General features: G+C 45.8%; 3 protein-coding genes across 3 annotated transcripts; all 3 read left to right on the forward strand.

The window, feature by feature from the left end:
* The first annotated feature begins 238 nt into the window (after nt 1-238).
* LOC125536523 (bet1-like protein At4g14600) lies at nt 239-3,074 on the forward strand. Its single transcript, XM_048699758.2, has 4 exons — nt 239-496; nt 613-718; nt 1,994-2,050; nt 2,757-3,074. Exons 1-4 carry the CDS (start codon nt 456-458, stop codon nt 2,916-2,918), a joined length of 366 nt encoding a protein of 121 aa, XP_048555715.1. The 5' UTR covers nt 239-455; the 3' UTR covers nt 2,919-3,074.
* A 249-nt stretch (nt 3,075-3,323) lies between these two features.
* Nucleotides 3,324-4,867, forward strand: LOC125536522 (putative cysteine protease RD19D). The gene is made up of 2 exons (XM_048699757.2): nt 3,324-4,073; nt 4,153-4,867. Exons 1-2 carry the CDS (start codon nt 3,384-3,386, stop codon nt 4,663-4,665), a joined length of 1,203 nt encoding a protein of 400 aa, XP_048555714.2. The 5' UTR covers nt 3,324-3,383; the 3' UTR covers nt 4,666-4,867.
* A 951-nt stretch (nt 4,868-5,818) lies between these two features.
* Nucleotides 5,819-6,931, forward strand: LOC147984404 (protein FAR1-RELATED SEQUENCE 11-like). Its single transcript, XM_087541084.1, has 3 exons — nt 5,819-5,884; nt 6,079-6,144; nt 6,230-6,931. Exons 1-3 carry the CDS (start codon nt 5,819-5,821, stop codon nt 6,929-6,931), a joined length of 834 nt encoding a protein of 277 aa, XP_087397210.1.
* Nucleotides 6,932-11,077: the final 4,146 nt, after the last annotated feature.

The raw sequence follows: 11,077 nt of genomic DNA on the forward strand, positions 1-11,077 counted from the left end.
CATACCTCATTAAAACCTATTTTCGGCGGGAGACGAAGTTTCCATGGACCGCCAGGCATGCGTCTACTTGTCATTAGGCATTTTCTATTGAAAAAAAAGGGGGGAAAGTTGTGGCCTAAACCATGGATGGAATAGCACTACCTCTCATTGGACGCTCCAGATCTCCCCAGCGCGGATCAAGCGGCTGAAACAATCGCGATGAGGTGTCGCGGAAGAAAACTGATTAATCTCCTTTTCCAACCCCGTCAGCCAGTCTCGTCCCTTGATCTCATCCCCTCCCTTCCCTGCCCTGCCCGCCGCGGCGTCATCTCTCCGTTCTCCACTCGCCGTGCCGTCGCCGGTCTTTCCCCCGTACCTCCCGTGCGCCACCGCCCCATCCCTCCTGAATCCAGACTAGGCCCGACTGAACTCGCGTGCGAACGAGCCGGACGTCTCTTGCTCCGCCTACGCGCGCGATGGCCAACCCGATGTACGGCTCCGGGCCGCTTCGATCCAGGTACGCCCCGTCCGATCCCCGATATCATGTCGCCCAATTCGCGCCCTCTGCTGTTCGAATCGATCTATTTGTCCTCGGAGCCCGTGACGAATTTGGGGTTCCTTCGGAAATCGCAGGAACGCGTCGAGCTCGGACGAGATCCAGCTGCGGATCGACCCGGTGCATGGCGATCTTGACGAGGAGATCGACGGGTTGCACTCGAGGGTTCGCATGTTGAAAGGCGTAAGACTTCCATCTCCTTGCCTCCTTTGTTCTAAGCCGGTTCATGAATTCTGTTAGGTATGCTCAGTTTAGGTCTTAATTGCAATTTTGACCTTCGAAACTTATGTTGTGTGCGCGGTTAAGCATGAATGGCAAATGTTTTATGTGATTTTATGTGACGTTCTAAGACATACTTCGTGGTTCCCAATTTATTTATTTTACCGTAATTCCATCCATGATTTAGTTCTTGGTGGTTGTGCGGCCTGTACGAGTTCGTTTAAGATAGTTTTATGTCTTTAAACCAAGATGAACTCGGAGTATATGTCAATTAGATTAGAACCATCTCAGGTTAACACGGGAGATTGATTGTATGAGTCGACACCATATGTAAGTAGTTTATTTATTTAGCGAGTACCAAATATTGTTTATATATCAGTCTCACAGCAAGAAATTTCATAGTTGGTCTGATGTTAATGGATTTGGGTTGTATGGAAATGCAATGTATAACCTGGTTTAATTAAGTTCATACCCACTTTAAGTCTCTTGCCCAATCATCATGGGCCCAGTACATCTTAAGACACTGCCTTCATATGTGTCATACCTTTCTTTGCGGCATTCCATCTGTCTTATTATGGGTGTGTTTTGTTGATGGCTTGATGCCGACACTAGCCTTACCAAATGTTAGCTTGCCAATTTTTTGGCCAGGGAATTCCTCACCCTCATTTGGCCAACTATTTGCCCAAAATCTGTGAGATGAAGGGGTGCACCCATTGGCAACCAAAATTTAATAGGTAGCCAATTTTTTGGCAGGGCTAGTGTGGGCAGCAAACTAAACAGACCCATATATACTCCTTTGTTTCTCATCGTCACTTCCCTAGTCCATTATTAGTGTTTATGGTTAACTTCTTGTGGGATGCTCATTGACCCATACCTTCTCTGATATACTGCCACGTGCATGCAGTGTTTCCTGTTAACCTTCGCATAGAATTAACTCCATTGGTTTTCTGGTTTTAGGCCTATAAACAGTCTTATGAGTTGGTGTGAATTTGCCGATGGCTGGTTGACATCATAACTGATACTTTTGTTCCTGTAAAATTAATCTTGCAACCATTGAGATGATATTATGTCTAGGTTTTTAATTCATACAATTTCAACTTTTAACAAGCAATGGATTTAGTACTTTGATAGAGAACTGCCATGTTCTGATCAATTATTTGTTCTAGTTAAGCTGTTGATGCTGGCTTTTTCTTCACATTTCAAAAACTTATTTGTTGTTTGACGTGGTCACTTTTCCAGGTCGCCCAAGAGATAAACTCCGAGGCCAAATTCCAGAATGATTTCCTCAACCAACTGGTATTGTTGCTGTTCTATCATGATTCTTTTGTGGTATCCTTGGTTATTTATGTTTTTTCCTGAATGGTTATAACATGTTTATTGTTTTCCATGTGCACTTGTGCTTTCCTACCATTTATATACCATTTTTAGATGTACGTCTATGTGTGCTAGAGAATACTCCGTTGAGTCAATTACCGTGTATATATGACCTAGAAGATCCATTTGATCTACACTACTACTCCCTCCGTTCCTAAATATAAGTCTTTCTAGACATTTCAAATGGATTACAACATACGGATGAATGTAGACATATTTTAGAGTGTAGATTCACTCATTTTGCTCCGTATGTAGTCACTTGTTAGAATTTCTAGAAAGACTTATATTTAGGAACGGAGGGAGTACTAAATACAGTTTATATATTGATTTTGTTGCTTTGAAATGAAGTATTTTTAAAAATAGTTTTTTGTTTAAAATGTCTATAAGCCTGCAATTGAACATACAAAGTTCAAATTGGTGTATATATTGTTTGAATGGACTATCTATACTGTTTTAATGGTTAATATTACCTTCTGCAAAAGCTGGATACAATTACTTTATGGACTATTTGTATTGTTTTATGTGAGTAATATCACCTTTGCAAAAAAAAATCTTTTTCTTTTCTTTCTTAAACAATGGTTATTCTTGGTTGTGCACTGATTTTTTGGTACCCTCTGTTTATGAACAGCAACTGACCCTTACGAAAGCTCAGGCTGGAGTGAAGAATAACATGCGAAGGATGAACAAAAGCATCATCCAGCAGGGCTCCAATCATATTGTCCATGTTGTCCTATTTGCTCTGTTATGTTTCTTTGTTGTCTATCTTTTGTCAAAGTTCTCTAGAAGATAGTTATTCTGTCAGGTGAAGCCAAATCGAATCAACTGAAATGTACCATGTGTTGTATTTAGTCTGAAAAAAAGTGTGTCGCGAGTAACGAAATGGAATGGAAAATGGGACTGGACTGTTTACATGGTATATTTGACTTGAGAACAAGTTGTGTATCCAGCTTCCTGTCATGAAAGAGAGACCATTTCACAACTTCTGGGCTTGTAAGATATATTTCATGCATGAACTAGAGTGTTTTTGGCTTGATGAACTTCTGCGAATCACCACGGCATCCGGTATCATAATTTGATCTTCAAACGGGTCAAAAAAAATTTGATCTTAAAAAAAAAGGAGATTGACTAATGACGTCACAACTCAGAATAAGACGCTGGGGCGGTCGAGAGGAGCAAGTTGGAAGATAAGAACACGGGCACCGACTGACGTACGTGTGCCGCCACGCGCACCGCCGTTTGGACTTTGAGGAGGGACATGCGTCCTCCCCTTCCTCCTGCATGGCTGCCACCTCGCAATGCTCCCCATCGCCTATATTTGACGACGCCTCCGGTGCAGGACCGACTACCGAGCAAGGTTTCCATACGTACCATGGCTGCCCGGCTCGTCGTCCTCCTTCTAGCGCTCGTCCACGCCGGCGTGTCCGCCGAAGACGTCATCCGGCAGGTGACGGACGGCGGCCACGGCGCTGGACGCCCCGGTCTGCTCCCGGAGGCGCAGTTCGCGGCGTTCGTGCGGCGACACGGCAAGCAGTACTCGGGCCCCGAGGAGTACGCGCGCCGGCTGCGCGTGTTCGCGGCCAACGTGGCCCGCGCAGCCGCCCACCAGGCGCTCGACCCGGGCGCGCGCCACGGCGTCACGCCCTTCTCCGACCTCACCCGGGAGGAGTTCGAGGCGCGCCTCACCGGCCTCGCCGGCGCCGGCGACGTCCTGCGCAGCGTGCGGAGGATGCCCGCCGCGGCGCCGGCCACGGAGGAGGAGGTCGCCGCGCTGCCCGCCAGCTTCGACTGGCGCGACAAGGGCGCCGTCACCGATGTGAAGATGCAGGGCGTGTGCGGCTCGTGCTGGGCGTTCAGCACAACCGGCGTCGTGGAGGGCGCCAACTTCGTCGCCACGGGGAAGCTCCTCAACCTCAGCGAGCAGCAGCTGGTCGACTGCGACCACACGGTGCGACATCATCAACTCAATTCAATCGCCCGCCTGATTTCATCTTCTTCCTAGCTAAACAACTCGTGGAAATGTGCAGTGCGACGCGGTGGCGAAGACCGAGTGCAACAGCGGCTGCTCCGGCGGACTGATGACGAACGCTTACAAGTACCTGATGAGCTCCGGCGGGCTGATGGAGCAGGCGGCGTACCCCTACACGGGAGCGCAGGGGACGTGCCGGTTCGACAGGAGCAAGGTGGCAGTCCGCGTGGCCAACTTCACCGCCGTGCCGCTCGACGAGGACCAGATGCGGGCGGCGCTCGTCCGCGGCGGGCCCCTGGCGGTGGGCCTGAACGCGGCGTTCATGCAGACGTACGTCGGCGGCGTGTCCTGCCCGCTCATCTGCCCGCGGGCGCTGGTGAACCACGGCGTGCTCCTCGTCGGCTACGGCGCGCGCGGCTTCTCGGCGCTGCGGCTCGGGTACCGGCCCTACTGGCTCATCAAGAACTCGTGGGGGCAGCAGTGGGGGGAGGGCGGGTACTACAAGCTCTGCCGCGGCCGCAACGTCTGCGGCGTCGACAGCATGGTCTCCGCCGTCGCCGTCGCCCCGTGATCGGCAAACGACGACGACGACCGGCGTAGTACGTGTTCATGTAGTTGTTCGTTAGCCTAACGGTATATTAGTAGGGCTTAATCAGTGGACACTGCACTCAATAATGCCACTTCAAAGTTCAAACATACTAGAAGCGCTTGTATACGTTCTCTCTTGGATGCCGTGGAGGTCTCAAGTCTCAACCCTGATGGCTTTACCGGCTTATTGGCCATTTGTGGCCGCTGAGATCTACCGTCAAGACAGTGAATGTCCAAATTCAAGATCTTGCATGTCCAAATTACAAGAAGATAACAAATTTTAAGTCCACTGACATACTCATACAGGTCGGTTCAAAATATTTATGCTGAGTATAACCAGAACAAAGATCACTAGCATTCGCAACTTCAAAGAATAATTTGATGGATCATGTTGGATGCTACACTAGCAAACAAAAAATTTACTAAGCTTCTCAATGGATAGGTGTTCAGAAACGTATACCCACCTCATATTGTACAGTTGTGCCGGACATACGTATACCACGCGCATGCAAAAAAAAGAAAAAAAAAGAAAAAAGAAACTACCAGTTGCACGATCTACGCCCGCCCGCCGTTCCAAGTGGCCGATCCCGCTGTTCCAAGTGGCCGATCGCTTCGCCGCATCTCACCGGCGTTGGACCCAAGTGGCCGATCGCTTCGCCGCATCTCACCGTCGTTGTCCAACGCCGCGGACGTGACGTGAAGGGCGCAACGTCGTCCGTCGCCTTTCACCATCGTTGTCCGACGCCGCGGACGTGAAGGGCCCGACGTCTGACACCGTCTCCGCACCACTGTGCCCCCACCCCCCACCCCCCACGGATCATGCCAAGCATCCGGCCGGTTGCTCGTTGTGCACGTCGCCGCCTGAAGGCCGTCGTCGAACGCCGGCGACGTCTACAGCGTGGGCCAAGGTTTGTCATCTAAACCTAGCGGGGAAGGGGGCGGGTATGATGGATAGAAGTGAGGGCTAGTTCGTGCATGTACTGATTTAGGGTTTAGGGTTCATCAAAACCTCCTGCCGCAACGCCTCCTCTACGGACTAGTGCATGATTTAGAGAACTAGCGTTGCTTTGGGCATAATATAGTGTAGTAAACCTAACACACGATGTTTTGCAGTTCCGTGAGTTGGGCGTGTTGACATGGATGAAGAATCCGCTTTCGGGAGGGATGAGAATGATACTGATAAGGTGACTAAGACTAATAATGTAATTTAAACGAAGATGATGACAGCAGCGACAATGATTCCGTCTCGTCATAAGATATCTTACCTCCGGAGGATTTTGATAATAATGAACATGGCGCAAATAATGAAAACATAAGTGGCATATATTTTGATTTTATTTTTGAATTTGCAAAGTATGGCACGGCTAAGTATATATCTTTGTGTATAAATTTGCAGGAAGATGTGGATGTTGACAATGTGCAAAATAATTTCCAGGAATCATTTGCAGATAACTTGAGCCAGGTATGTTGATAGATGTTGTACATTGATCAATAGTATGAATTAAATGATAGGGATTGACATATATATTTTCAAATGAATGTTGTAGGAGGAGTCAGATGGTCGTAGCGGTGATCACGATGAGGGAGAGATCGACATTGAGGAGGCTCAAAGGCAGCAGAAGATGCTGGAGACACATTGGAAGGTCATGGCTATGACCTTTCGGTCGCAAGGGGATGCATACATATTCTACAACAATTATGCCAAAGAGCACGGGTTTAGCATCAGGAAACAGAAGGTGAAACGACGTGCTTCAGGAATGATACGGTACCGGCGGTTTCTTTGCTTCAGGGTAGGGAGAAGGCAGAGCAAGTTCATAACCATGGAGGGCCGCAAGCGCAGGCTTAGACCGGAGACTCGTTGCGACTGCGGTGCACATATGGTGGTGAAGCTGGACAGAGAACGTGGCATTTGGTTCATCGCATCATTCGTGGATGATCACAACCACGCGATGGCTCAGCCCGACGAGGTTTGTTTTTTGTGGTCACACAGACGGATTGGAGATGGCAAGAGGGCGATGGAAGCGGCCGGGATAAGAAAGCATATAATAATGGACAACTTCATCAGCAGATACGGTTCGTACGATAAGTGCGGGCTTATCAGGATGGACATTTACAATCTTTGTTGCAGAGAAAAAATGAAGCTTATTGCAAAGGGTGACGCTGAGACGACAATTGGCATTATGAGGAGCAGGAAGGAGAAGGACCCTGAGTTTTTTTTGAGTATGTGTGTGACAAGGAAGGGCGACTGAAGAGTATGTTCTGGTGCGATGCACAGTCGCGGAGGGACTATCAGGACTACGGAGATGTGGTCGTGTTTGATAGCACGTATAAGATGAACAGGTATGGTATGCCGTTCGTCCCCTTTGTCGGAGTTAACAACCACCATTGCACCACAGTGTTTGGTTGTGCCATCATTGCTGACGAGACGGAAGGGACATACGTGTGGCTGCTGCAGACATTTATGATGGCAAACTGTCAGGTGAAGCCAAAGTCAATAATCACACACGGTGACGCTGCAATGATCCGGGCTATTCAGACGGTCCTTTCAAATGTTTTCCATCGTCTTTGCTCCTGGCATATCGAGAAAAATATGCAGTGGCACCTGCATTACAAGTCACTGGATGAGTTCAGATCGCTCCTATACTATGCCACCTCTCAAGCGAACTTTGAGCAGAGATGGACCGCTTTCTATGATAAGTGGAAGACGGATAGAACTAAAGAGTGGCTTGACATGATGCATGCTACCTCTTGAGCACTACGTTGGATTTCCCCGAAGAGGAGAGGATGATGCAGCAAAGTAGCGTAAGTATTTCCCTCAGTTTTTGAGAACCAAGGTATCAATCCAGTAGGAGGCTACGCGCGAGTCCCTCGTACCTACACAAAAACAATAGCTCAACGCAACCAACGCACTTAGGGGTTGTCAATCCCTTCATGGCCACTTACGAAAGTGAGATCTGATAGAGATGATAAATAATATTTTTGGTATTTTAATATAGAGATGCAAAATGAAAAGTAAAAGGCAAAGTAAAAGCAAAGCAATAATAAAGTGATGGAGATTGATATGATGAGAAAGAGACCCGGGGGCCATAGGTTTCACTAGTGGCTTCTCTCAAGAGCATAAGTATTCTACGGTGGGTGAACAAATTACTGTTGAGCAATTGACAGAATTGAGCATAGTTATGAGAATATCTAGGTATGATCATGTATATAGGCATCACGTCCGAGACAAGTAGACTGACTCCTGCCTGCATCTACTACTATTACTCCACTCATCGACCGCTATCTAGCATGCATCTAGAGTATTAAGTTAAAAACAGAGTAACACCTTAAGCAAGATGACATGATGTAGAGGGATAGTTTCATGCAATATGATAAAAACCCCATCTTGTTATCCTTGATGGCAACAATACAATACGTGCCTTGCTACCCCTTCTATCACTAGGAAAGGACACCGCAAGATCGAACCCAAAGCTAAGCACTTGTCCCATGGCAAGAACAACCAATCTAGTAGGCCAACCAAACTGATAATTCAAAGAGACTTGCAAAGATAACCAATCATACATAAAAGAATTCAGAGAAGATCCAAATATTATTCATAGATAGACTGGATCATAAACCCACAATTCATCGGTCTCAACAAACACACCGCAAAAAGAAGATTACATCGAAAAGATCTCCACGAGAGAGGGGGAGAACATTGTATTGAGATCCAAAAAGAGATAAGAAGCCATCTAGCTACTAACTATGGACCCGTAGGTCTGAAGTAAACTACTCACACTTCATCGGAGGGGCTTGGATGATGATATAGAAGCCCTCCGTGGTCGATGCCCCCTCCGACGGAGCTCCGAAACATGCCCCAAGATGGGATCTCGTGTATACAGAAAGTTGCGGCGGTGGAATTAGGTTTTTGGGTCCGTCCCCGATCGTTTGGGGGTACGTAGGTATATATAGGAGGAAGGAGTACGTCGGTGGAGCTTCGAGGGGCCCACGAGGCAGGGGGCGCGCCTCTACCCTCGTGACCGCCTCGTGGCTTTCTTGACGGAGGGTCCAAGTCTCCTGGGTCTTATCTGATGAGAAAATCACGTTCCCGAAGGTTTCATTCCGTTTGGACTCCGTTTGATATTCTGTTTCTCCGAAACACCGAAATAGGCAAAAAGCAGCAATTCTGGGCTGGGCCTCCGGTTAATAGGTTAGTCCCAAAAATAATATAAAAGTGGAAAATAAAGCCCAATATGGTCCAAAACAGTAGATAATATAGCATGGAGCAATCAAAAATTATAGATACGTTGGAGACGTATCAAGTATCCCCAAACTTAATTCCTGCTCGTCCTCGAGTAGGTAAATGATAAAAAGAGAATTTTTGATGCGGAGTGCTACTTGGCATAATTTTAATGTAATTCTTCTTAGTTCTGGTATGAATATTCAGATCTGAAAGATTCAAGACAAAAGTTCATATTGACATAAAAATGATAATACTTCAAGTATACTAACTAAGCAATTATGTCTTCTCAAAATAACATGGCTAAAGAAAGTCCATCCCAACAAAATCATATAGTTTAGTCATGTTTCATTTTCGTCACACAAGAATGCTATCATCATGCACTACCCCGATGACAAGCCAAGCAATTGTTTCATACTTTAGTAATCTCAAACCTATAAACTTTCACGCAATATATGAGCGCGAGCCATTGACATAGCACCATGGGTGGAATAGAATATAATGAAGGGGGTTATGTGGAGAAGACAGAAAAGGAGAAAGTCTCATATCAACGAGGCTAATCAATGGGCTATGGAGATGCCCACCGATTGATGTTAATGCAAGGAGTAGGGATTGCCATGCAACGGGTGCACTAGAGCTATAAATGTATGAAAGCTCAACAAAAGAAACTAGTGGGTGTGCATCCAACTTGCTTGCTCACGAAGATCTAGGTCACTTGAGGAGGCCCATTGTTGGAATATACAAGCCAAGTTCTATAATGAAAAATTCCCACTAGTATATGAAAGTGATAACATGAGAGACTCTCTACTATGAAGATCATGGTGCTACTTTGAAGCACAAGTGTGGTAAAAGGATAGTAACGTTGTCCCTTCTCTCTTTTTCTCTCATTTTTTGGGCCTTCTTTTTTTATGGCCTTTCTCTTTTTTTGGGACTTCTTTTTTTATGGCCTTTCTCTTTTATTATTATTTATTCCTCACTTGGGACAATGCTCTAATAATGATGATCATCACACTTCTATTTATTTACAACTCGATACTAGAACAAGGATGACTCTATATGAATGCCTCCGGCGGTGTATCGGGATATGCAATGAACCAAGAGTGACATGTATGAAAGAATTATGAACGGTGGCTTTGCCACAAATACTATGTCGACTACATGATCATGCTAAGCAATATGACAATGATGAATGTGTCATGATGAACGGAATGATGGAAAGTTGCATGGCAATATATCTCGGAATGGCTATGGAAATGCCATAATAGGTAGGTATGGTGGCTGTTTTGAGGAAGATATAAGGAGGTTTATGTGTGAAAGAGCATATCATATCACGGGGTTTGGATGCACCGGCGAAGTTTGCGCCAACTCTCAATGTGAGGAAGGGCAATGCACGGTACCGAAGAGGCTAGCAAGGATGGAAGGGTGAGAGTGCGTATAATCCATGGACTCAACATTAGTCATAAAAAACTCACATACTTATTGCAGAAATCTACAAGTCATCAAAAACCTCGGTACTACGTGCATGCTCCTAGGGGGATAGATTGGTAGGAAAAGACCATCGCTCGTCCTCGACCGCCACTCATAAGGAAGACAATCAGATAACACCTCATGTTTCAAATTTGTTGCATAACGTTTACCATACGTGCATGCTAGGGGACTTGCAAACTTCAACACAAGTATTTCTCAATTTCACAACTACTCAACTAGCATGACTTTGATATTATTACCTCCATATCCCAAAACAATCATCAAGCATCAAACTTTTCTTAGTATTCAACACACCCATAAGAAAGTTTTATTATTAATCTTGCATACCAAGCATATTAGGATTTTAAGCAAATTACCATGCTATTAAGACTCTCAAAATAATCTAAGTGAAGCATGAGAGATCAATAGTTTCTATAAAACAAATCCACCACCGTGCTCTAAAAGATATAAGTGAAGCACTAGAGCAAAACTATAAAGCTCAAAAGATATGAGTGAAGCACATAGAGTATTCTATAAAATTCCAAATTATGTATGGCTCTCTCAAAAGGTGTGTACAGCAAGTATGATTGTGGTAGACTAACAAGAAAATACTCAAATCATAAAATACGCTCCAAGCAAAACACATATCATGTGGTGAATAAATATATAGCTCCAAGTAAAGTTACCGATAGAAGTAGACGAAAGAGGG

Source organism: Triticum urartu, chromosome 2A (genome assembly GCF_056163025.1).
Source record: "Triticum urartu cultivar PI428250 chromosome 2A, HENAU_Tu73, whole genome shotgun sequence".
In the NCBI taxonomy this organism is placed as follows: Eukaryota; Viridiplantae; Streptophyta; class Magnoliopsida; order Poales; family Poaceae; genus Triticum; species Triticum urartu.

Bases quoted from the DNA above. Each gene is read 5' to 3' on its own strand.
- LOC125536523 (XM_048699758.2), top strand. From the start codon at position 456: ATGGCCAACCCGATGTACGGCTCCGGGCCGCTTCGATCCAG. The intron at 497-612 runs GTACGCCCCGTC...CGGAAATCGCAG, and splicing joins TCCGGGCCGCTTCGATCCAG to GAACGCGTCGAGCTCGGACG. The intron at 719-1,993 runs GTAAGACTTCCA...TCACTTTTCCAG, and splicing joins GGGTTCGCATGTTGAAAGGC to GTCGCCCAAGAGATAAACTC.
- LOC125536522 (XM_048699757.2), top strand. From the start codon at position 3,384: ATGCGTCCTCCCCTTCCTCCTGCATGGCTGCCACCTCGCAATGCTCCC. The intron at 4,074-4,152 runs GTGCGACATCAT...GGAAATGTGCAG, and splicing joins TGGTCGACTGCGACCACACG to TGCGACGCGGTGGCGAAGAC.
- LOC147984404 (XM_087541084.1), top strand. From the start codon at position 5,819: ATGGATGAAGAATCCGCTTTCGGGAGGGATGAGAATGATACTGATAAG. The intron at 5,885-6,078 runs GTAATTTAAACG...ATAAATTTGCAG, and splicing joins AGGTGACTAAGACTAATAAT to GAAGATGTGGATGTTGACAA. The intron at 6,145-6,229 runs GTATGTTGATAG...TGAATGTTGTAG, and splicing joins TTGCAGATAACTTGAGCCAG to GAGGAGTCAGATGGTCGTAG.